Raw genomic sequence first — 21,903 nt, 5'->3', positions numbered from 1 at the left:
AGGTGTAAGGCGGGATAAACTTGAATGAGTTCGCGAACCAGCATGATCGGACTATGGGAACGGGGGTTTATGGGGGGTTTTATGGGGTAAAAATAGGTTTTTCCCATTTTTGGCCCTAAAAACACAAAATTTCACAATTTATTTTCAAACCATTTTGTAGAGCTTAAAAAAACAAATAATTTAGTATATTGAAGCGTTACTATGCGCCTAATTGTTACGGAGAAAATTCAAAAAAATTGTAATTTTAAAATTCCCATGTTATTTTTATGGGGAATAAGTAAACTGTTGTAGTTTGCTTGTTTATGAACATATTTTGATCAAATTTGGAATATACATTAATTTCTTACTAAACCACAGTACCTTTTAATATTTTACATTAAAAAAAACTTTTTTACCCTCCCTGTTGCAGCAAACCTAAGTACTCATTAAACTAATTCTGTTTAAATAGGGAATAAATGTGATATTTTTAAGGAGACATTTTAGTTTAAATCCAATCAGGCAGATGGAAATTCGCTAAGTCTGCAGGTTTGCTGCGGCGGGGGTATAATATTTTGCAATTGCTCGAATTCGAGCAACAGGTGCACTAGTTTTTATATTTTAAATTAGCCTACAGTATTAATTTTATTTGAACTTTTAAGTGGAGTATTCATTTAAAAGCCACAACTGAACGGAAATTAAATTAGCCTACAGTATTCATTTTATTTGAACTTTTAAGTGGAGTATTAATTTAAAAGCCACAACTGAACAGAAAATAATAAATATTTAGGAGGGCCGTACGGCGCGCGCCGCACGAAACCATACTAGTGTGAAGACACACGCTTGTCCGGCGTAGCGCCGCACGGCGGACGCAGCACGGCGCGCGCCGCTTCGTGTGAAAGAGGCGTAAGTCAGACCCCACTCAACCACCAAGACCAAACTTAACATAAATATTTTCATTTTCATAATTCCTCATAATAACAAAACAAAACAAACAAAACAACAGTAGTAGCGTAGTAGCATTGACTAAAGCAAAAAGGCATGATCTCTATTATTAATAATAGAGATCGATGGTCAAAGGTAGTAGCATGTAGTAGGTAAGGTAACATTTTAGAACTTACTTTAACCATAGATCAAACATACTCCCTTCTTTAACTTACCACAGAGTGGTGGCCTCGTTTTGTTGCCTGAAGCTTTAAGCAAACTTTTTCGGTGATTCATTACAATAAGTGTTCCGGAAAGTAAAAATAAAAGAAATGTCTTATAACACAAAACATATATTTTAAATTATATATATTACTAGCTGTACCCGCGGGTTTTGCCCCGTTTAACTTCATAAGTATTCGCATGGCTCAATCACGTCCTGGTTGAAGTTTGTTCGCTACGCTCACTCACCTTTAGGTTGGAGCTCGCTCGCTGCGCTCACTTGTTTTCAGGTTAGCTCGTTCGCTACGCTAACTCGCCTCCAGGTTGATGTTCGTTCGCTACGCTCACTCACCTTTAGGTTGCAAATTATTACCTGTTGTCATAAATTGAAAAAAGTCATCCCTTTTATTGATTATAAAACTTTGATAAAGGTTTTTATGTTTTAATATTTAACATTGAAGAATTTAAACGTTGTTAAGTGCACAGGTGTGCTGCAATTGGGGTTTAATACATTTGGACTTATTCAAAAGTAAAATAATTTCTGTGCTGCACTCTGTAGAAACACTGTGGCACTATTTCAAATCATGACTATTGCTAATACAGAATGTTGTGATTATTCAAACCTACAAAACAGTTGGTGAAAGTTAACATCTGCTTTTGAATTATATTTATTTGTAAACATCGTAGATCAAAAAGTCTGACATTGGCCCACTTAAAAACCCTCTGGGGCAGAGCCCTTTTGACGGATCTGCACCAAACTTCACTCGAACCATCCTTGAAAGATGCTTAATAATGCCTGAAAGTTTCCTTACAATCTGTCGAGCGGTTTCGGAGTGCATAACGTATATATATATATATATATACAGGATGAGTTTTAATTGTCCCACCCCAAATTTTTCTACATTTTTTCAAATATTAATCCCAGACCACTTCCAAACATTGTTGGGTAGTAAGTACTTCATTATGAAATATTGCAACTTTTTTGTTAAAAATGTCAATATTTCAAAATCAAAATATGAAAATGAAAAACGGATCATGGAATTGGGTTCAGCTTAAAAAAGTAATTCGAGATGATAGGTCACAACACCCCTTCATATTTAAAATAATTTATCACATTTCAAAATAGCGGATCCAAGATGGCGGCCGAAAAAATACATCCGTCATAACCAAGTGAAAATAGGTCGACAATGACTGGTAGTATATCTTTATCTAACACTATTTTGAGATTATGGTCTTAGTTTGTACATGCACAATGTTAAAATGGGTTAAAAAATTTTTTTAAAGGTGTCATAACATTGGAATGGATCAAGATTTTTTAAAACGGTCTGTGGCATTGTAATCAGGGTTAAAATCTAGTTCGAAATAATGGGTCACATACCCACCTTTACATTTGAAAATATATTTTGTATCCAATATGGCGGATCCAAGATGGCGGCCGGAAATGACCACCTTGTCAAAATGAAGTACTTACTACCCAACAATGTTTGGAAGTGGTCTGGGATTGATATTTGAAAAAATGTAGAAAAAAGTTTGGGGGGGGCAATTAAAACTCATCCTGTATATATGTACACTGTGAGTAACCTTTAAAAAAAAATATGAAAACCAGATTGATGCTTCAACAGTTAGACTTTGGAAAATCAGATCCCAGTCAATTGATAATAGGCTATCAGTTAGTTATGTCCAAAAGGCTCGACTTGGACAACTCTGTTCTAAGGTAACCGATAGGCTCATTGTCAGAAAAAAACATTTGAATTAAAACTTAAGGATTATACTATCATGGTCATAAAAAGGAAAGAATATTACATTACTGTTACAGCTAGCAACATTGTCAGTGCCTATCCTTACAAAGACATTATCAAGGCAATGCTCACCTCGTGTTGGGGAAAAATCTTTACGAAAATAGTTGTGTTGTCTAAGAAGGTTTAAAAAATCTTCAACGGTTTGTTTTTCTGTTGTGATGTCAAATTCTCTATTCACGTCGCCCCCAATAAGCACATTATGACTGCTGGGCCAATTACATATAATAATGTTACCTTTGACCGCTAAGTGTTTGTACCTTGGAATCCGAATAGGCCGAAAATTCACTACCTTCGTTTTGTTCCAATACGGAAAGAATGAGCTTACTCTTAGTGGCTTATTCCCTATAATGGGAAATTCGCTAAAAGGGAATGAATATTTGTTCATGAACTACACCATTGATTGTGTACTACGTCTATGGTACTACGTGGAACCATAGATAAAACATACTCCCTTAGCGCCTTTGTGTCACGTACATGAACTAGACACGAAAAACGTGCTTCAAAATTTACAATGGGATGAGAAGTCTACTTACTTGTGTTGGTTAGTCTATGGTGGAACCATAGATTAAACATGAGGAGTAAGTTTAATCTATGGTGGAACTTTCATGGGCACTTGGGGCACTACCACACCACCCTTTCCCTTCCAAATTATATATTTTTTTTCCACGAACTTCCGAGTTTCATGTAGAAAAATGGTGGCTACTCACTAACAACGAACGCGGCAATGATAAGAAAAATGAAATGAAATAACAACTGCGAGTCTGCGTCTGCGAGACTATCAACGTCAGCGCGAGCGCCTGCCGCCCGTGACTAATTATGATTCATTTATTAATAATTTAATAGGATTACATATTTGATATGATGATATTAGACAATGGAAGAATGGATATGACCATGAAGTGGTGAGAACGGAAAGCTGAAAGGCAATGGACGTTTGACGTTTATTTTTACTTACACATTTTGTTGATTTGCTTTAGGCTATTTGTTTTGTTTTGAGTTTGACTTTGACTTTTTGACATCGTTGTCTGTTGTTTTGATTTTTTAGTGTCGGGTCGGTCGTCGGTGTTTCGAAGAAACCACTCCAGGCCTAACTACAGTAAAAGCGGATTTTAGTCTACAATCTTTTGATCATGAGTGATCCTAGTGAAGTTTTAGATGGAAATCAGATAGTAGCTGAAGCTTTAAAGCTGCAAGTAAGTAAAAAAACAAAACATTAAGCCTACAACATTTTTAGGTAAGTTAATTCTGAGCAATTACTTGGTCAACCCCAATTTTTTTTCATACTTTACTATGGTCATCAGGATGTTCTTACCTAGAAAACAAGAAACATATAATTTAAGCTCCCGCAAGGTTAGGTTAAGTTAGGTTAGGTTATGAATTAACCTAACCTAACCAAACAGAACGGTAGGCCTACTGTCGCAACTGGCCTTAGAGATGTATGTGAAACTAAAAAAAACATATTTCAGCCCCGGAAAGTTAGTATATGTTATATACAAATAGAAATTAGGTACCTCAGTAATCGCCGGGTTCAACGACCTCATCCAAGTCATTGGCAACTTGATCAGTGTTCTGTCGCAATGGTTCCCCGTTGTAAACTTCACTGATAGCCCGAAACAAATAGTGTAGACTCGATTCTATTCCAACAGTTAAACATGTGTTTTTCTTCATTTAATGTCATCGAACCGCCACATTGTGGACACACTTTGGTACGTTGAAAAACGCTGTGTTCGTACTTAAAACGTGTTAACTTTTCCTGATCTTCGCTTAAAACCGTGAAACTAAGTAACGTGTTCTCACACCCGTCACATAAAAAAGGATTATCAGAGGAATCCCTAGCCATAGCCTTAACGGTACTGTCACAACTGGCCTTCTGCCCGTCTCCCGCAAGCCACTGTTATCGCTTGGAATTTGAAAGTTCTTATCGCTCTGCAACCTGTACGATGGCCTTGCGGGGCTTACAATTGTATGTTATATGTAGCTTACAATTATACCGTATGTTTCTTGTTTTCTAATAACATCCTGATGACCATAGTAAAGTATGAAAGAAATTGGGGTTGACCAAGTAATTGCTCAGAATTACCCATTTTTAGTTTTAGTTTAGTTTATAGTTTCAGTGAACTACGTCCACTTTCGGGGTAACGCAGAACAATCATCACTGTTCTTTTGTGATTCGTCTTACTGAGATATTTCAATGCCAATTGCGATCGCTGATTCAGTAGCGCGCCGGGGCTCCGCCCGCAGTTTAGGGAGCGCCATTGTAAAGGTTTTCAGCAGTAAACAAGTTAAGGTCACACTTGAAATCCAGTGGAGTTATTGGCCGTGTGAACTGGTATGTCGCCTGGTTGCGACAATTCTAGTCTCAGCCAACTCTCTTGATTTGTCGCTCGGGGGAATCGCACCTAACTTAATGTGGAATTAAGTATTAAATTGATCTCTTTATTCTTAAGTGAGAGTTAAACTTAAATTGACCATAATCCAAGATATTGTCAGTTTTATTGCATGATTGAATCAGCCTATCTTACTATTAGATTGTTTTTATGCACTGCATTTAGTGTCAATTGAATTCCAAATCTTACAATCAAGTGATTTATTTTCAAATTGATGATAGGACGTTTAAAACATAAGATGGCTCCTAAATATCCAAACAGGTTTAAGTTCAAAAGCCCTAAGTAAAATTGAAAATTAGGTATATTACATTCTCAAAATTTGTAACCAATTAACTTAGTAAGTCTACTTGAAAACTGAAATATTGAGTATTTTTCAGGGGGTGGAGTATGTTTTTGGCATCGTCGGTATACCTGTGATAGAGTTGAGCGTTGCTCTCCAACAGGCTGGTCTACATTATGTGGGAATGCGCAATGAACAAGCTGCATGTTACGCAGCGCAAGCTATTGGCTATCTCACTCGGAAACCTGCTGTATGTCTTGTGGTCTCTGGCCCTGGTCTACTTCATGTGTTCGGAGGAATGGCAAATGCTAAAGTCAATTGCTGGTAGGTTTATTTCTACATTGGGTGTGAGTTATGCTAAAGGTTTATTTGTTTTCATTTAAGAGTAGAAAATTACTCTTTGCTTTATAATGGGTACATTCACAGTTTGATAATCACAAATACTCTTGCGCAGCAAACCTGCAGACTAAACTAATTTCCATTTACCTGATTGGATTTTCAATTAAATCTATTTAAATGACATTAGGTTTAACAAGTACCTAGGTTTGTTGTTACAGAAAGGGTAATAAAGTGTGTTTTTGTAAAATATAAGCTGAAATAAATACATTTGACAAGTTTGATCAAAATATATCCATAAACAAGAAAACTAGGCTACAACTGTTTAAGTTACTTATTCGCCATAAGATTTTAAGAATAACCTAGAAATTTTAAGTTTAAAATTTTTTAAATTTTGTCCATAACCAATAACCATACAAAAACACTTCTATATGCTAAATTATTTGTTTTTTTTTAACTTCTTCAAAATAGTTGAGAAAGAAAAAAAAAAAAATTCATTTTGAAGTTCAAAAACTAGAACAACCAATTTTTACCTCGTAAAACTCCCCATAACACTCCGTTCCCATTGTCCGATCATGCTGATTCGCTATTTATGTTTTTGGACATCTTTGAAGACAATGTTTGAAATAATAATATGGCCATATAATATATACACATATGGAGAAATTCAATTTTTCTGTAATTTTCTGGGTTTTACCATCAAAAATCTAGATTTTTTTTTAAACGAAAAAACCTAGAGAGATACTTTGGATTAGTACCTACATACCAAATTTCATCAAAATCAGACCACAGGTGTGGTCTGTAGCTCTGTACAAACATACAAACACACACACACACACACACACATCACTTCAAAAACCACACAAAACCACTCAAAACTCAAACTCGAAATTTTTTACGAAAACAATACTTTCTCCATATACTATGGTATAGGGGGAGAATGTAAAAGTACTTCAGAAATTATCTATATAAATAAAATTACAGTTTTGTCTGTACATTGCTTAGAATCATGCAGTTTTTGGTTATTTTTACGTTTCATATTCTAAGAAAGCCAAAACGAGTCTTATCTCCATTTCTGTTTGTCTGTCTGTTTGTCCATTCTGTCATTCCGTCTGTGACACCAAAATGTCATTTTACGCTGCCTACTCCTAGAAAACTAGAGTATCGATCAAGGTTCCAATCATTTTTCTGTATTTACCGTATTGGTGAGAGTGTCTTTGGCTATAAAAACGTGCCCTCGCTTCTTTGAAAACAAAATAACGAACCGTCAAAAACCCAATTTTGTTCGATTTTTGTCAAATTTTCCCCCAATGTTTACTATTACATTTGATGAAATAACGATCAGCTGTTTGGATTAGTTCTCACTTCTAGCTGTCACTGATATGTTTACATTAAAGTTGTTTACAAATACCGCAACCATTTCTGATCAAGTTTTGTTAGCACATCCAAACCAAGTTAGATTAAAAACGTTGTGCTTTACTTAACCGGTTTAATTAATCGTAAGTGCAACAATTGTTCTTGAGTTTTGATAACCAGGGAAAATACCGTGAATCAGTGTGCATTAGTGCTGGGAAACTTACATTTTTTTAATCATCGTCACCAATAGCTTACAAAAAAGGTTTCCACTCATTGACGGCGCTTCAAGGACAGTTGTGTAAAGTGCAAAGTAAAAAATCACAACTGCAGTGGGTGATCGTGGATGTTGCTGCGATCTTGTAATATACCTATAAAGATTAAAGATTAGGTGTAAGGTCTTAAAATACCAAAACGTAACCAAACTTGAATCCAACCAGAATTGTCTCAAGAATCAGAAGACAACTTTGTGACATCAGCTGTCAGTGACCTTATCATTGTGCCATGATTAAAATAGAGGACATTCGTTGTATAGGGTGAAAATCTCTATCATTGACGTAATATTTTACACCAATCTTTGTTTACATCTATATCTTTATATATATTCTCTATAACTTATTTTAGGGACCTAAACTCATGTAACTTATACCACTTATTTCTAGGCAGTAAAACCTTGTGTAAGAACGTTGCTAAACAATAAATAATAGCATTTGCATTGCCACTGTAATGGCAACTACACATAGTTACACAATTTATACAATAGATATTGGCAACATTGTTACTCCGACAGGTGATTTTTACTAATTTGAATGATTGTAAATGTGTTCATGGGATGAAAATATACGGCTTAGTTGCTTTATACATAATTGGATATTGGTATATATCATTTTCTAAAAATTATTTCACAATTACTTGGGGTTTCTGGTTTTTAACTGCTTTTTAGCGAATTTCCCTATAGGGAAGTAGCTATTACCGTAGGTGGCACGGTAAGACCTAGACCCGGGACCGATTTACTTTTTCATTTTGATGTCCCCAGAGGCCAAAAACACTATTCGTTCAAATTTTTATATATGTATATATATATATATATATATAGACTTGTATATATGTATATATATACTAGCTGTGTACCCGTTCTACGCACGGGGATCTTATAATATTCAGTTGAAACCTTCTTATATAACGAACAGCAGTTGGTTTGCATATTTTAAGATATGCTGGCCAAACTATTATACATAGCTTCATTTTATGTTGTTTTTTGTTGTTCCGGATCGGTATGACAATCAATAAAAGGTTAAATTACCTCTGTGTCTGCCGGTCGATCCTATAACGGTAGGCTTACTTTTATTTTTACTATCTGATCTCGTTTGCATGGCTCAATCACGTCCTGGTTGAAGTTCGTTCGCTACGCTCACTCACCTGTATGTTGGAGCTCGTTCGCTGCGCTCACTTTCCTTCAGGTTAGCTCGTTCGCTACGCTCACTTGCCTTCAGGTTAGCTCGTTCGCTACGCTCACTCGCCTCCAGGTTGCAAATTAGCTGTTGTCATAAATGTAAAAGAAATAATAGTGCTAGTGCTGCACCCTGTTGGTAATCCTTGTAACTTTAATGCTATTGAACATCACAGAACAGAACCAACTTGTTTAATTGAAACAGCTGTTAAGATTCAATAATTTCATTTCTCATAAGGTTAACATGGGCTTCCAGAAATTCCACGTCAAAAATCGACAAAAACTTGATTTTCAAGGGTTTACTGTTAAATATCTAACTGTCTCATATTCGATGAAATACGTCTAAAACCATCTCATATATGTATAGTATTTGGAAAATAAGTTTCAGGCGGGACAGTGCTATAGTTATTGAGGAGTAGTTGTAATAAAGTGCGTATTTTAGCGTTACCAAGAGAATGACAGATAGACAGACAGACAGACAGACAGACAGACAGACAGAAATTGAGATAAGGTTTGATTCGGTTTCTCTGACCTATGAAATGTAAAAATAACCAAAAAGTTCATTATTCTAAGCAATGTACAGACAAAACTCTAATTTTATTTATATAGATATACACGTCCGTGAACGCGATAACTTGAGTAATTTTTGTCCGATTTTGATGAAATTTGGTTTAAAGGTAAAGCGGGATAAACTTGAATGAGTTCGCGAACCAGCACGATCGGACCATGGGAACGGGGTTTTTGGGGGGGGGTTTTATGGGGTGAAAATTGGTTTTTCTCACTTTTGACCCTCAAAACACAAAATTTCCCAATTTCTCTTTAGACCTTTTTAAAAAGCTTAAAAAAACTAATAATTTAGTATATAAAAGTATTTTTGTTCGATTATTAGTAACGGAGAAAATTAAAAAAATTGTAAATTTAAAATTCCCATGTTATTCTTATGGAGAATATTGTCAAATGTTGTAGTTTGCTTGTTTATGAATATATTTTGATCAAACTTGGCAAATTTATTTATTTTGTACTAAGCTATCAATATTTTACTCAAAAACACACATTTTATTAGTTTCCTTGTAGCAGCAAACCTAGGTACTCGTTAAACCTAATGTTATTAAAATATATTTAACTGAAAATCAATTCAGACAAATGGAAATTCGCTTAGTCGGCAGGTTTGCTGCGGCGGGGGTATTTCCTTAACAAACCCCATTAAAGATTAATACACAATGACCGTAAAGTTTGAACCATCAAATTGATTGAGTTTACTTCAGGACCAAGCCTCACCCCAACTGTTCCTGATCTCTTCACTTACAATAATGATCCTGCTAAAGAAACAGCTGGTTTAAGTCAAAGGCTAACAATGCTTTACAGATCACCTCACTCGACTATATTCATCTTGCATTCCTATTCATATACCTTGGTTGTGTTGATGTTTCAAAAGCAATGATAGTAATAATATAGCGACTATTTGATTTGATTCCAATGTTGGCTGGTGCTTTTTACAGGCCTCTGTTGGTGATAGGTGGCTCCTGTCCACAGGACCATGAAGGGCTCGGTGGGTTCCAAGAATGTCCCCAGGTGGAACTGTCTCGGCCGTATTGTAAGTACAGTGCTCGACCGCCAACCCCACAACTCATACCTCAACATGTTGAGAGTGCTATACGCTCCGCAACATACGGAAGACCTGGTACGTAAAGACTAAACTTATAGAGAAACTCATTTATCATGCTAATGAACCTAAACCTTGCACCTATAGTACAATCTCTGTAAAAAAAAACAGTAAAAAATGTATTGCTAGGAAAGCAATTAATTGAGATAATTTAATTTACATGTTTATAATGATATACAGGTTGCTTAATGTTTATAATTGGGTTTGTAGTTGCAGCAGTGGTTATCGTGCTTGCACACCCAGCCGTTCTCTCAAATTAGTGGAGATGAAGTTTCCAATTAAATGTATAGATTTCACTATGTAACAATTCACTATATTGTCACTGATATTTTTCCATAGAATAATTTAATTTTCACCATATGTTTTTCTTTTTATCGATATGACAATCCATCTCCGTTTTTCAAACCATGTATAATAATTTAATCCAAGCATATGAGGAAAAAAGATTATGTTTTCAGGAAATAACTCCCGAACTTCACTTAACTTTACTTACATTTTTTTACCACTAAATGTGACCTAATGATACCCTATAATTATAAAATAATCAATATTCATAAAATAGAGTTCGTTGGGTGTCTAATCCAAGGATTTATAATGGTGTTTCCTACGTTTTCCAATTGGTAAAAGAAAATGATGAATTTTGAGTGGGCTCTAGCGTCAGTTTGGAACATCGTAGAAATAAAGTTATTGCATGTATATTGTAGGGAATTTAGTGTACTTTAATTTAGTAAATGGCAAAAAATACTCCGTTTGTGAGTTATACGCAAAAAGTAAAACAAGTACAGTATTTTATTAGTTTTTTGCGATTTCTGAAGTTAGCTCACCTCTGGCGAGGTGGCAAAGTTTAAAACCAGATTCAGCGTCAAAAAATACATAAGAAACCACTGAGAAAAAAACTTCGGGAATTTTTTCCCAGGAAATTCCTTATATGATTGGACTAATTGTCCAAGCAGACCAATAGGTAATTGATTTAATATAATGTAACATAGAACACTTTTAAATAACCTAATTATGTAAATATGTGATAGCCTATAACCTTTTGTAACAAAACTGCTTCAAATTTAATATACAGTAACTTACTTAAATAACTTTTCCAAATTCCAATTTTAGCTCTCTAGCAGATGTAAGTTTTTATAATATACATAGGCCCATGTGAATAGTGGCCTAAAATTTTGCTGTGTGATAAAGTCAGCTTTGACATGTGATTTGTGTGTAACAATGCCCCAAACCTTCCTCACTTCCAAGAGAGCTGAACCAGTGTAAAGATACTAATTGTAAACTGGAATATTTTAAAAATGTTGTCCTCATAAAATATATTCAAACAAAGTAACTTAGTGAAAATTTTATAAAAAGAAGATTCACCCATTGTTAAATTACAAACATCAAGAAGTATTTTATTACCTGTGAAGAAGACATCAAAATTGGTGAGATCACTCTTGTAAAACAATAAGCCTACTTGGAAGCCATTAGAAAATTTTTAGGCTACACCCCACACCCTTTCGAACATTTATACCAAATTTTTAAATCAAGAAACTATTAGAAGCTTATTTCAGAACATTAATTTAACTAATCAGAAGAAGAGTGTTAAAATAATTTATATTTCAAAACCAAGTGTAATTGTAAAAATAACAAGATTAAATTCTAACGCCGCCCGATCACCCCAACCTGAGATAGAGAACATGTAATAAAACCCCTGAGCCTAAATTAAAAATATTGTACTAGCATAAAACTTTTAGTTAGTAAATTCAACTCCCCACATTGTCTTATTGTAAATCCCTTTAATTTTTTTTTTTTACTATCAGTTTTGTACTGTTATTGAATAAAATTAAGTTTCTGTATTGTAAATTTGGAGTTTCCATTTTAGGCCTAAGTGAAGAATGGTTACACTCATGTTAACCTTATGGGAGAAAACCCAGCTTTGATGGAAGATCCTGCCCAAACTAATAAAGATTTCAAAAAATGAAATCCACTTTGCAAAACTACTGATCAGGGCCATTTTTTCACACTTTAATCATCAAAATCTGTCTGAAAATGAGGGAGGAGTTCTGTTCATACTTGGCTTAAAATACCTACTTTGTATGGTCGCCATTTCATTGAAAAGTATTAAAGTATTAAGTAAACCTCACAAAAATCGGCATATTGTATTATATACGGTATATATATATAGATTCTTTCTTGTGAGTCATATTTTCTTGAGCCAAAACACATATCTGTCTGCTTTGCGCTATGTCACAACTGATTTTGTGATATTGTACATTGAGGCTGATAAATAAATAAATAAATAAGGTCTTTATTTGCGACCTACGTTGACCGATGCTATGACTGAACCTTGACTTAGCAAAATTCCTCCTCAAGATAATGAACCCCGTTTTAACGAAATCCTTGTCATAACAAATATTCAATTGAGTTTCTTCAGATTCGTCATAACGAGGTTGGACTGTATAGCATTCTTTTAGTTAATATGTAAACAATAAACATGCTAATGAGGTGATACCGACACGTTGACCACTTAAACCTACACACTGGCAGGACTAAAGTTACAGCCTAAACTCAGTAATTCTTATGAGGAAGATGTATTTCTTAATTCCAAAACCAGTCTCCCAAACCCACCGAGATTATTTCTTAGGCTGGCACCCAAGTCTACTAGACTCCCAAACCAGAAATATTTAGGCGTGATATTATCCCTGCGCCTAACTAATTCCAAGCTCCCAAACCAGTTTTCTAGGCGGCAGCCTAAATACTGAAAATATCTGGTTCTTAGGACCAAATATATCCAGACTAGTTTTAATACCAAGCTCCCAAACCGTCTCTTAAACCCGGGGTAGCGGATTTCTACCCCCGGATATTTACCCCCATGAAAAAACGCCTACGTCATTTTGACGTCACGAGGGGCGGGGCTTATGCACGGTCGAGAAACAGCCCGCGACTGTAAATTTACCCCCAATATATTATTAAATAATCAACATGTAATATTTTGATTATAAAGTGATTTGCCATAGCACGGAAATCTACCCCCGGACATCTACCCCCAGAAATCCACCCCCGGACATTTACCCCGGATATCTACCCCCAGACATTTACCCCCGGATATCTACCCCCGGAAATCTACCCCCGGACATCTACCCCCAGACATATACCCCCAGATATCTACCCCCGGACATCTACCCCCGGACATCCACCCCCAGACATCTAACCCGGACATCTACCCCCGGACATCTACCCCCGGAAATCAACGGCTCTTCGGTTAAGCATTGTCTTGTAATATCCAGTATAAAGCATGCGATATGTCATTGTCTTGTTTAACATTATCCATCTTCCTAATTCAATAATATGTAACAGTCCTTTTTCACCCGACCTACTTCGCCGATTGTTACGATTGAGGTGTCATTTTAAAGCTTAAGATCTTGCGCAGAGCAAAATGGTAATTAAAAAGGATATTTTGATTAGGACTTCAAAAGGTTGACCCCTAAGCCTTTGATTTATTCCTAGAAGGTGCTTCCAATGGGACCTGTGTTGCCTGTACAGCGAGGCATTTTGAGAAGGAGAACCGGCCGGATGAATGCTTTAGGTTTATCAATAACGACGAGCCGTTATTGATGAGTGCCGTTAGCTATGAGTGTATGTGAAAATTGGTTAACCATTTAAATCACTGTCTGAAAATAAATCAAATGCTTATGGGTTAAACTTTTGGAGCCCTTTATCAAAATATCCTTTTTAATTACCATTTGCGTTGCACTGAATCTTAAGCTTAAAAATTACACCTAAATCAGTTACAGCTTAATGAATTGGGAAGATAGATGACATTAAACAAGACAACGACATATCACATGCTTAATACTAGATATTAGAGGGTAATTATTAAACGAAGAGCCATTGATTATTTTTTTAAACCAATTACTAAAATCAACTACAACAATGAATATTGACCGATACGTAGTGTAGCACGGGGGGTAGATTTCCGGGGGTGGAATTCCGGGGTCGGACATTTATGATTTGACCACTGGGGGTACATTTCTCGGGGTAGATTTCCGGGGGTAAATGTCCGGGGGTAGATGTCTGGGGGTAAATGTCCGGGGGTAGATGTCCGGGGGTAGATATCCGGGGGTAGATGTCTGGGGGTAGATGTCCGGGGGTAGATGTCCGGGGGCGGATGTCTGGGGGTAGATTTCCAGGGGTAAAGTTCCGGTGCCAGGTTTATTAGCATATTAAATAATTACAACTGTTCAGTAAACCGTGAAATGCGAGTTGATTGAATATATAATAATTTATCCATCCTAAAAGTTCGCGGCCGGAAATCTACCCCCATACATGTGACGTCAAAGTGACGTAGGCGTTTTTTCATGGGGGTAAATATCCGGGGGTAGAAATCCGGCGACCCTTAAACCCTGGTTTATGTTTAGAATTTTTGATCAAAGATTAAACATTATTTTAGATATTGTTCAAATTAATCAAAACATAAAACTCTTGGTCTAGATTATATGAAAAACACAGTGTATTGATTAACACGTCATTCTATTGCTGTTGTAAATGGTGGAGCCGTATTTGTAAATTTCTGTTTTCCTAATAAGTTACTGTTTTTTAGGAGTAAGTTACTTGGATTTCCCAGCAAATTTACTGAGTGCTCAAATAGAAAGGGGAAACATCTCATTTCCCAATCTCTGTTCATTTCCCCCTCTTCTCTGTCCAATGGCTTCAGATCTGCAAAACGTTGCTACCATAATCAGCAGATCAGTTCGACCTCTCGTGATCGTGGGAAAAGGTAAATTCATTTTCAAACAATAACAAATTGCACGTGGAACTTTTATACTTGAAACTTCTCTTTGGTCAGTGATTATATTATGTCTTCTTATGAATACAATACTCTGAATGATTTTAATTAAAGTTTGCAGTAGGCCTACCTAACTTCTACTCACACATCTTACTAATATTATAAATGTGAAAGTTTGTGTGTTTGTTTGTTTGTTTGTTTGTTTGTTTGAAGTTCAATCACGCATTAACTACTGGATGGATTTGACTGAAATGTGGCATGATTATAGCTCACATTCCCGATTAACATATAGGCATATTCTTATCTCAAAAATCCTTTCGGGCTCCGCCCCAGTGGCTCTATGGTTCCCCATGTTAACCTTATGAGTATTCATATTTAAAGGGAATAAAAGAATTTAGTCAGCTGTTTCAACTTTAAAGTTTGTTCTATGGCATGCAAAAGCATTAAAAGTTATAGGATTTACCAACAGGGTGCAGCACTATTACTTTTTTTGCATTAATGGAAACAGCTAATTTGAACTAGGCAGCAACAAAAAACTATGATATGCAATGAGAACTGTCAAAGTAGGATTGTTTACAGTTATTTTTTGTTTTTAATTTTGTGAATCATTTGTGATATTTTACAAATCTTTAATCATTTATTTTTCTCTATTGTTTAACACGTTGACTGCGCGCGCCGACTTTACAAGGCGCTCCCCAGTGGCGGGCGAAGCCCTGGCGCGCAACCGAATCAGCAAACGCAATTGTCATTCAAATATTTCAGTCTGACGAATCACAAAAGAGCAGTGGTGACTGTGCTGCGTTACCCCGAGAGTGGATGTAGTTCACTGAAACACCCAAAGGTAGCAGCACTGCACGGATCCGTATCCAGTGTCTTTGTAATGTGGGTTGAAGAGAAAAAATCCCCGAAACCGGGACAAAAGCATTGCCAGACAGGATTTTACGGGAAATTTTAGTACCAACCTACAACAAAGTAAAGCTCGCATTCTAAGCTGGCAGGCTGGCAACGATTATAACGTCTCCGTCTGAGGCTAAGCTCACACTGACTCAATATATTTCTGTTGGTCTGGTGCCGTCAAAACGTTGGGAGCGCTGGCGACGCCGACTAAAGTCGGCGCGCGCAGTCAACGTGTTAAGTGACGTGGTAGAATACTATGGTTATGGTAGATGTGTAATACTATAGTACCTATACCGTAAATTTAAAGAAGCAAATTTTATGAAATCGTGTCCTCCCCCATTGCAAACACAAAGCTTGAGTATAACTGCAATAAGCATTTTATACTTATATGCCAATCCCGTACGAAGGACGGGTACTCTGCTAGTAGTTTATATAAGCAAAAAGTTGGAAAATCTGTAATTTTAATGTGCAACTAAAAAAAACCCTGAGGAGTAAAAAGAGTCAAGGACAGTATGAGCCCTTAGTGCTGCTTCTTAGCTAGGGAGACAATGCCGTATAGGCTACGGCATGGCCAGTCACCATTGATTAACTACAAAGGTCAACCCAAAAGCCCAGTGTAATAGTTCTAAACATGACTCCAAACTGAAGTACTGCATTGTTTCCAGCTGATTTGATTTAAGTGGGGACTTAAATGTGTTAAAATTATTTAAATGCCCAGTAACTGTGTACCAAGGCGTATGAAAGAAGGTGTGTGCATAGTGACGTCAGTGCGAGTAAAACGTGTTTTATTTGACCAAATCATATGTTTTCTTGTAATTTTCCAAAGACTTTCGAATGACAATCATTACGAATTAGCATTGAATATATAACACCACGAATACTAGACAAATGTGTTTTTCTAGTATTCCTGTATAACACGATTTAGTTATATATATAACACGAAATAATTGCGACGATACAAAGTATACATTTGGTTTTAAATAATGGACAGTTTTCGTGTCGTGGTATGCGTAATATCATCGCAATTATTTCGTGTTTGGGCTCAATGTTCTTGTTATTTGATGCAGGTTACAAAAATGACGTTATTTAATACACATTATGGTGATATACAAACATTTTACCAACTATGCATTGAGCCCAGTGGGTGACTTATTGTCAAAGCCCCGAGCAGCCGAGCGAGGGCTAATTTAGGGGCTGGGACACCACCCGACCTTCATAATCCTTCAGCCGCCACGAATCTTTTATTGGCTGAAGAGGACTAAGTCCTAAAACAGTCTCAGTCCAGTAGGGTTTCAGCTCTCTGGATTGGAACGTCACGAAGAACGAACGAATCTTTGCGGAAGGTAACTACTCACTCACCCCTACCCCAGCACTGCAAATAACCGGTATCCGTAGTTTTAGTTGGGCTAGCGACCTGTCCGCGCGCATAGAAGTTTTGGCCGAACTGTATGTTTAGTGTATGTTCATTAAAATGTTATAAAATGTCTACAACTTAAGCTGTATGCCATTTTGTGCTGTTTTTGTTAAATATATGTAAATACAATCTTGCCAATTTCTCCGCAGGGGGCCCACGCTTGCGTGGGTACGTGGCCTAGCGACCACGCGGACCCTAGCTAGCCCCCAGAGGGGAGGTAACTGTCCGGTGTTGGAATCGGCATTTCAAGTAGGCCACAGACATGGACGACTCGGCATTGGGTCCCAGTGACATTCCTTCATCCAGGATGGAGGGGTGTTTAGCTCTAGGAGAGATGGAAGTGCATCATAATCTCTAACCTACCTGTGTCTGTGGTTCTTTGGGTTTCGGCCTGCTTGTTGTGTGCGACCAGCATTCTGTGTGGCAAATCCTCGACTTTGGAAGTAGCCTTTCCTGGAGGTGAAAACGGGCCATTACCCGTAGCTCATGGGGACACTCAAGGGAAACGTAACTTTTCGCAGTGTGAGGGCAACGGTTTGTAGGCACTTATGCAAACCAATCCCTGTCTCTGATCACGGACGGTATGGTTATCTTGAGTGTGGGGGGTTCTTCCCGGAACCTCAATTGAGTCAAGGGTGTCGCCACCTTTGGTGGATAGGTTCATCCGGGTGGGTCCCACTTCTATACCTGCCTCCTTTTGGGAAGCCCTGATGGCCTGGCAGTGATGTTGGGTCTGACGGGCAAACGAAGTAGATCGGGTGCTGGGTCCGAGCCCGCCAGGGGTATCCGGGGATCTATCGCTCTGGTTATCTCTTGTTTCCCAGCAACTGGGTAAGGCCTCGATCTTGTAGTGGTGTAAATGGGAGGTTGGGGTTCCCCCGTCAGCTTGCTGACGGTCCCCTTCCTTCCGGCTATGATGGCGGGTTCTGCCTGTCAGGGATTAGATAGGTCCCGAGTGTTGCTTGCACTAAATGCGTCGGGGCGCTCCATTATGGTCCTCTAGGGCTTTGTACCTAGTGGAACCCAGGTGGAGTGACGCTTAAACAAGTAGCCGGTATCCCTGGTTAGGATTGAGGGGCAACCCTTTATCCGAAGAGTCTGCTTCGGCAGCCGGTGAGCCTGATGACCTTAAGTCATCCGCCTATGATGTGCTAAAGGTTGATGCGTAAGCTTCGGCCTACATCATGGGGCCCGGGTATGTCCTCAAGGATAGGTACCGGGTATGTAGTATCAAAATGCTATATACTAATACTACCACCATTGAATATACTGTATAACAGTATGACTATATTCAATATTGAATACAACACTATATTGGATATAAAACTCTAAATAGTGTTATATATTCAATGCTAATTAATTCGTAATGATTGCCATTCGAAAGTCTTTGGAAAATTAGCCTACAAGAAAACATATGATTTGGTAAAATAAAACAAGTTTTACTCACACTGACGTCACTATGCACACACCTTCTTTCATACGCCTTGACTGTGTACCAAGTTCTAAAGCTCTATCTATATTACTTTTTGAAATATTTACTGTCCTGGGACTTTTTCCACCCTGCATATGTATATATACGAAAAATATAATAATAGGGCTATTATATTATATAAAGTAAAATTCAACATTAAAAAACTAACCTTTTTACATCGTGAACGTGATAACTTGAGTAATTTTTGTCAGATTTTGAAGATATTTGGCTTGAAGATGTAGGGCGGCATAAACTTAAATGACTGCAGTGGGGGTATTTATTAAAAGTAATATATTGATAAATCATTATGGTACTAACCTTTTAGAATATCACTTTAGATTTCTGTAACAGTTGATACATTGGAATCAGTCTTGCAATAACAAGTTGACTATGTCAGTTCTTTGGCTGACCAATCATTAAATTTAGCTCCTGGCTATGTGTGTAATGTCCAATCAAAATCAATTAATTTTTCCATGTATTTTTCACGTTGCAGTATACTAAATATGTTTTTGAAGTGCCACTGACCTTTGTTAAATATGTAAATAGTCGAGTGTTAAAGTTAATCTTGCCTATTCACAGGTGCAGCATACTCCCACTCAGAGACAGCAGTTAGAAAGCTAGTGGAGACGACAGGTTTGCCTGTGCTAGCTACACCGATGGGCAAGGGTGTGGTTGCTGATAGTAGTCACCTCAGTGTGGCCTCAGCACGAACACTGGCTCTGCAGGAAGCTGATGTCATTCTACTGCTGGGCGCCAGGCTCAACTGGATGTTACATTTTGGTCGACCGCCGCGATTCAATAAAAAAGTGTCTATTATCCAGGTTAGTGGTACTTCTGTTAAAGCAATCACCCTTAAACTTGTCACAACGATTGCTTGATCAATCGCTTCTAAAAAGAATATTCAAAGTTATTTCTTCCTTGATTTGAGACTGCTAAATAAATATTGAAATAAACGTTTAACTATTTAATTTAAGTTAAGTATTTCCGTTCAATCAATCTTTTTACACACAGCCAATGTAAAATTACTTTTTCTCTCTCTGATGCCATAGTTTCCACATTTTTTACAAGTGTTTTTAAGTGACAATCAATTGAAGATTGTCACTAGTTGAAAACTAGGGTTTTCACTACCAATTACTTAATAAGTTGAAGTAGACCACTCTGCTTATATGTTTTTTAAATCATAAACAGTTTTCTGTTTAATTTAAAGAAATATTATATTCAAAACCGCTTCTTTAAAGTCCAAGAAATGGGTTGATATTTTGGGGTGATTAAGTAACATTTGAAGTGCTCTAGAATTCCTCCTCCCCCATGAAAAAAGAGTAACAAAAAAGAAATGGATTAAACATAATAACACAATATATAACAATTAAATGATGTGCTTTTTAAGCAGCAGTTCTCAATCTGGGAGGAGGGTGTGGAAGGATTTCAGGGGAAGTGAGCATTCCTAAATAGTAAATATAGTACAGGCTATAAGAAAAGTAAAGAAACAATAGTATGAAATTAATTTAGTACTGTGGCCATATACAAATTGTAAATTTAATCACATTACTTATAACAAATATATTGTAAATAATTAATTACACAGAGTGATTAGAATGCCCCAATTAAATATGATTTATGAGAATAATACGGTAGCAATAGCAATTAGTGATGTCAAGCCTGATGGAGGATCTGAGAAAAAAATCAGGATTCTAAAGGTGGGAAGGAGAAAAAAAGCTGAGAACCCCTGTAAAGAAAAATAGGGAATCTACATTTTACCTACCGCATAATTTTGGTGAGTCGGTGGCTCAGTCGGTAGCGTCACGGACTTCGGGCCCAAGGCAGCGATGTGGGTTCGGATCCTTGTCAGTGCCGGAAACATTTTATGTACCAGCTTACCCCTTGCTTTGCTGGATACGTTCAACGCACGGGCAGTTAGTCTATGTGGAGGGACAAAATGCTAGGTTAAATAAAAAGGCCGCCAACCTCAAAAAAAAAAAAAAAAAAAAATTATAACAACAATGTTTTTAAACAATCTAAAAAATCATAATTATGGTAAGCCTAAAATTAAGATTTGAAATGTGTACTATAGTTCACTTGGTACTCAACTAATAACTTGTTAATTCTACAGGTAGACATATGTGCTGAAGAGTTGCACAGTAGTGTGAAGGCGGAAGCAGCCATACAGGCAGATATCGGGGTGTTTTGTACTCAGCTGTGCCGTTTGCTGTCTGATAAAAAATGGAATTTTGACAAGAACAGTTCCTGGTGGAAGGAGCTGTCTGAGAAAAGTCAGGCTAACCAAGCGACTGTTCAGGTATACATCTTGTTAAGCATTATGTTACGTGGCTGTTTGGTTGTCCAACAACTTGGGTGTGGTTACTAGTATTAAGAATGTTAATGTCCAACTACCATTTTTGAAAAAAAATAGCTGCTGCTCTAGGTCACTTGCTGGGGATATCCCGGAGGGTTTATTCAAGAGGGCTTTGAACCAATAAATTCTAGGCTAGCTTCCTTCAAGAAATTTTTAAGATAGAATCTGGAAATTTTTATCTAGGAATTGGAATTGGTGAAACTTGTAGGCACTGTGGAATTTGTATTTCTTTTTCTCGTCGTTATTAAGTATAAATTAACCTTAACGTTTTAGTTAAAACTCATTAGTTTCTGCAAAAAAAACCTTACTAGCCGCCAAACATTATGTGACAGGGATGAAGAAGAAATAGATTATTGTAGGCATTACTGAAAATTAAACTTGCATTTCAGAAAATGATTGAGGACACCAGTGTGCCACTCAACTATTACACAGTGTTTCACCATATTCAACAGACAATCCCTAAAAGTAAGTTATATGTTGAAGTGTAAAAGATTAGTATATCAAGAAAGTAGTTATAAGAAGGTAATTATAAACTGTGTAACAGGTGTTTAACATATAGCTAAACTTTACTTTCAAGCAGGATGTTTTCTTTTCAGGAGTTATAAGTATA

At 36.9% G+C, this 21,903-nt stretch overlaps 1 protein-coding gene across 2 annotated transcripts in view; it reads left to right on the top strand.

The window, feature by feature from the left end:
- Positions 1–3,893: 3,893 nt before the first annotated feature.
- LOC128990225 (2-hydroxyacyl-CoA lyase 1) overlaps positions 3,894–21,903 on the top strand; it is a 28,346-nt gene continuing 10,336 nt past the window's right edge. The window contains exons 1-7 of one of the 2 annotated variants that reach the window (XM_054412524.1): positions 3,897–4,114; positions 5,686–5,912; positions 10,227–10,408; positions 14,973–15,149; positions 19,520–19,761; positions 21,051–21,236; positions 21,683–21,758. In XM_054412524.1, coding sequence (XP_054268499.1) covers positions 4,052–4,114; positions 5,686–5,912; positions 10,227–10,408; positions 14,973–15,149; positions 19,520–19,761; positions 21,051–21,236; positions 21,683–21,758 — 1,153 coding nt within the window. In that variant the 5' untranslated portion in view covers positions 3,897–4,051. Of the gene's footprint in view, positions 4,115–5,685; positions 5,913–10,226; positions 10,409–14,972; positions 15,150–19,519; positions 19,762–21,050; positions 21,237–21,682; positions 21,759–21,903 lie in introns of both variants that reach the window. The other variant, XM_054412525.1, reaches the window with a different exon arrangement.

This window comes from Macrosteles quadrilineatus, unplaced genomic scaffold (assembly GCF_028750875.1).
Source record: "Macrosteles quadrilineatus isolate MER2022 unplaced genomic scaffold, UCM_ALF_1.0 Scaffold_3__2_contigs__length_128488019, whole genome shotgun sequence".
In the NCBI taxonomy this organism is placed as follows: domain Eukaryota; kingdom Metazoa; phylum Arthropoda; class Insecta; order Hemiptera; family Cicadellidae; genus Macrosteles; species Macrosteles quadrilineatus.
Note: the sequence above shows the minus strand (reverse complement) of the source record. Positions and strands in the feature narration are given on the sequence as shown.